General features: G+C 43.9%; 1 protein-coding gene across 1 annotated transcript; it reads left to right on the top strand.

The window, feature by feature from the left end:
* The first annotated feature begins 1,694 nt into the window (after positions 1-1,694).
* Positions 1,695-2,744, top strand: LOC109876467 (zona pellucida-like domain-containing protein 1). The gene has a single exon (XM_031791453.1). It carries the CDS (start codon positions 1,695-1,697, stop codon positions 2,742-2,744), a length of 1,050 nt encoding a protein of 349 aa, XP_031647313.1.
* Positions 2,745-2,986: the final 242 nt, after the last annotated feature.

Consider the following 2,986-nt stretch of genomic DNA (forward strand, 5'->3'; position numbering starts at 1 on the left):
GCACAAAGAAAATTATATACAGAAATGGTTTGTAGAAATCAGTGTGGAAGAACTTGACTGGCCTCTGCAGAGACCTGACCTCAACCACCATCAAACACCTTTGGGATGAATTGGAAGATGATTTTTACATGCTCGGCGGTCCCATTCTGTGAGCTTGTGTGATCTACCACTTCGCGGCTGAGCCGTTGTTGCTCCTAGACGTTTCCACTTCACAATAACAGCACTTACAGTTGACCGGGGCAGCTCTAGCAGGGCAGAAATTTGACAAACTGACTTGTTGGAAAGGTGGCATGCTATCAAGATGTGTGTATGCATTGATACAGTATGTAGGCTACGTGTGCCTTTTTAAAAATGTATGTAGTTCTGTCCTTGAGCGGTTCTTGTCTATTGATGTTCTGTGTTATGTCATTCTCTATTATGTTTCATGTTTTGTGTTGGACCCCAGGAAGAGTAGCTGCTGCTTGTGTAACAGCTAATGGGGATCCTAATAAAATACCAAATACCGAAAGTCATTGAACTCTTCAATACGGGCCATTCTACTGCAAATGTTTGTCTATGGAGATTGCATGGCTGTGTGCTCGATTGTATACACCTGTCAGCAATGGGTGTGGCTGAAATAGCCAAATCCACTAATTTGAATGGGTGTCCACATACTATTTGAATGGGTGTCCACATACTATTTGAATGGGTGTCCACATACTTTTTGAATGGGTGTCCACATACTATTTGAATGGGTGTCCACATACTATTTGAATGGGTGTCCACATACTTTTTGAATGGGTGTCCACATACTTTTTGAATGGGTGTCCACATACTATTTGAATGGGTGTCCACATACTTTTTGAATGGGTGTCCACATACTATTTGAATGGGTGTCCACATACTATTTGAATGGGTGTCCACATACTATTTGAATGGGTGTCCACATACTATTTGAATGGGTGTCCACATACTATTTGAATGGGTGTCCACATACTATTTGAATGGGTGTCCACATATTATTTTAGCAAATTTTGTACCATATTTTTATTCATTTAGCTTTTATTTTTTTTGGTACTATTTTATTCACTTAATTAGTTTTTGATTGTCGTTCCATTGTCGAGGTCGAACCTGCAAGTCAGAATTTCATGGCACTGTTCTCCACCTACATCATGTGTATGTGATTTATCAACAGACTAGGACTTCAACTTCTGGGTCATTGTGTGCTCTCTTACGACCACACTGGGTCATGAGAAAGGTCAACGGGGTATTGTCGAGAGTCAAAATGAGGCCAACAACGGTTTCGTTTACATTCAACACTGCATGAAACATCATATCAGCCCAAGGGAACCTGCATTTTCAAGAACATTGACAAAAGAAATAGGCAATTTTCTCTGCGTGACATCCTCAACACAATGTGATCATTTGACTAAGCAGAGAAACGTTGACCTTGTTTCTGTCCTATCCCAAGAAGGAGCCCTGGCTATAAGAGCACCTGTAATGAAGCAGGACAGTCAAGATATGAACACAGCAAGGAACGCAAAAAAAAAAAAATGAAACTTCTCAGCGTTGTATTTTTTGCCATGATTGGCGCAAAGAACAGTCAACTACAATTAATTGACTGTGGAACAAACTTAAGACGGCCACAATACACTGACATCTCGGTAACTTGTGGAACCAAATCTATTGGCCTGGCTATTCTCATCTGCCCAGCCATGTACACTGGCTACAACGAGTCCCTGCTTATCCTCAACCACGTCATGAATGGCCCAGCCTGCAAGGGAACCTTAGATCAAAGTGTGATTCCACCTGTCGTGAGGTTTGAATTCCCCCTCAACACAACCAATTCCTGTGGCAGCCTCTTCAGGACAACCAGCGCTGCAGGCACAGGAATATTCTCTGACTTCTCCAACCTCCAGACAGTCAACATCAGCGGTGTGGTCCGATCATATGATCCCACCACAGGGCCAGTCACTTACAACACTGAGTTGAAGTATTATTACTCCTGTGCCTATCCCTTAGAGTACCTGACCAACAACACCCAGATTGATACGTCTGCATCTTCCATTGCGGTTAAGGACAACAATGGTACTTTCATCAGCACTTTGAGTCTTAATCTTTTCAGCGATGACAACTACATTTCGCCCTTAATCATTCCGAAACAGGGTCTTGAGCTGAGGACCGAAATCTACACTCGAGTCCAAGCCACCAACCTGACCTCCCATTACCACGTGTTCCTGGACCAATGCTACGCCTCCATTTCTCCACAACCCGACAGTGACAACTCCACTATCTTCAACCTGTTTGTCCCTTGCAACGTCGACCCGTTGACCGTCATCAAAGAGAACGGAGAGAGTCAACGTGCCTGCTTCTCCTTCCCGGCCTTCCGCTTCATGGAGCAACCAAATGAGATGATGTCCACCTACTTCCTCCACTGCATCACCCGTCTCTGTGAGGAGAGCACTTGCAGTGCTCTTAAACAATGTACCAACCGGAGGAGAAGGAATGCCGTTCCCGAAATTGTAGACGGAGTGACAGGGTACACAACCATTAGCTCTACTCCTATCACCATCAGAGCAGAAAGAGTGGTGGCAATAAAAGAACAAGAGACTGCCAGCAACAACTCAGACACTTCTACAGGACTTGGTGTGGCAGTGGGCTTTCTGGCATTCGTCTGCATTATTGTCCTTATAATGGCAGCAGTGTTCTACAGGACACTCAAACCATTAAAAAGGGGGTTGACTGCTCCACCTGGAATGAGTTGAAATATGGGTCAGCAACACAGATGGCGTTGTCCCTTTAAATACAGGTCAGGTTGGTGGCATTGACTTGAGTATAAATGGGGTCCTCAGCTCAAGACCGTGTGTGTTGTCCACCTGCTGGTCTCACACCTCTGGAGGAGGACTCGACTTATCATGCCTTTTTTTCACATTTGTTTACATTTGGGAGATCTTGTTTTTCTAGTTATTTGTCTGCTAGAGCTGATTAATGTTGTGTATATTCTTTA

This window comes from Oncorhynchus kisutch, linkage group LG15 (genome assembly GCF_002021735.2).
Source record: "Oncorhynchus kisutch isolate 150728-3 linkage group LG15, Okis_V2, whole genome shotgun sequence".
Lineage (NCBI taxonomy): Eukaryota > Metazoa > Chordata > Actinopteri > Salmoniformes > Salmonidae > Oncorhynchus > Oncorhynchus kisutch.

Bases quoted from the DNA above. Each gene is read 5' to 3' on its own strand.
- LOC109876467 (XM_031791453.1), top strand. From the start codon at position 1,695: ATGTACACTGGCTACAACGAGTCCCTGCTTATCCTCAACCACGTCATG.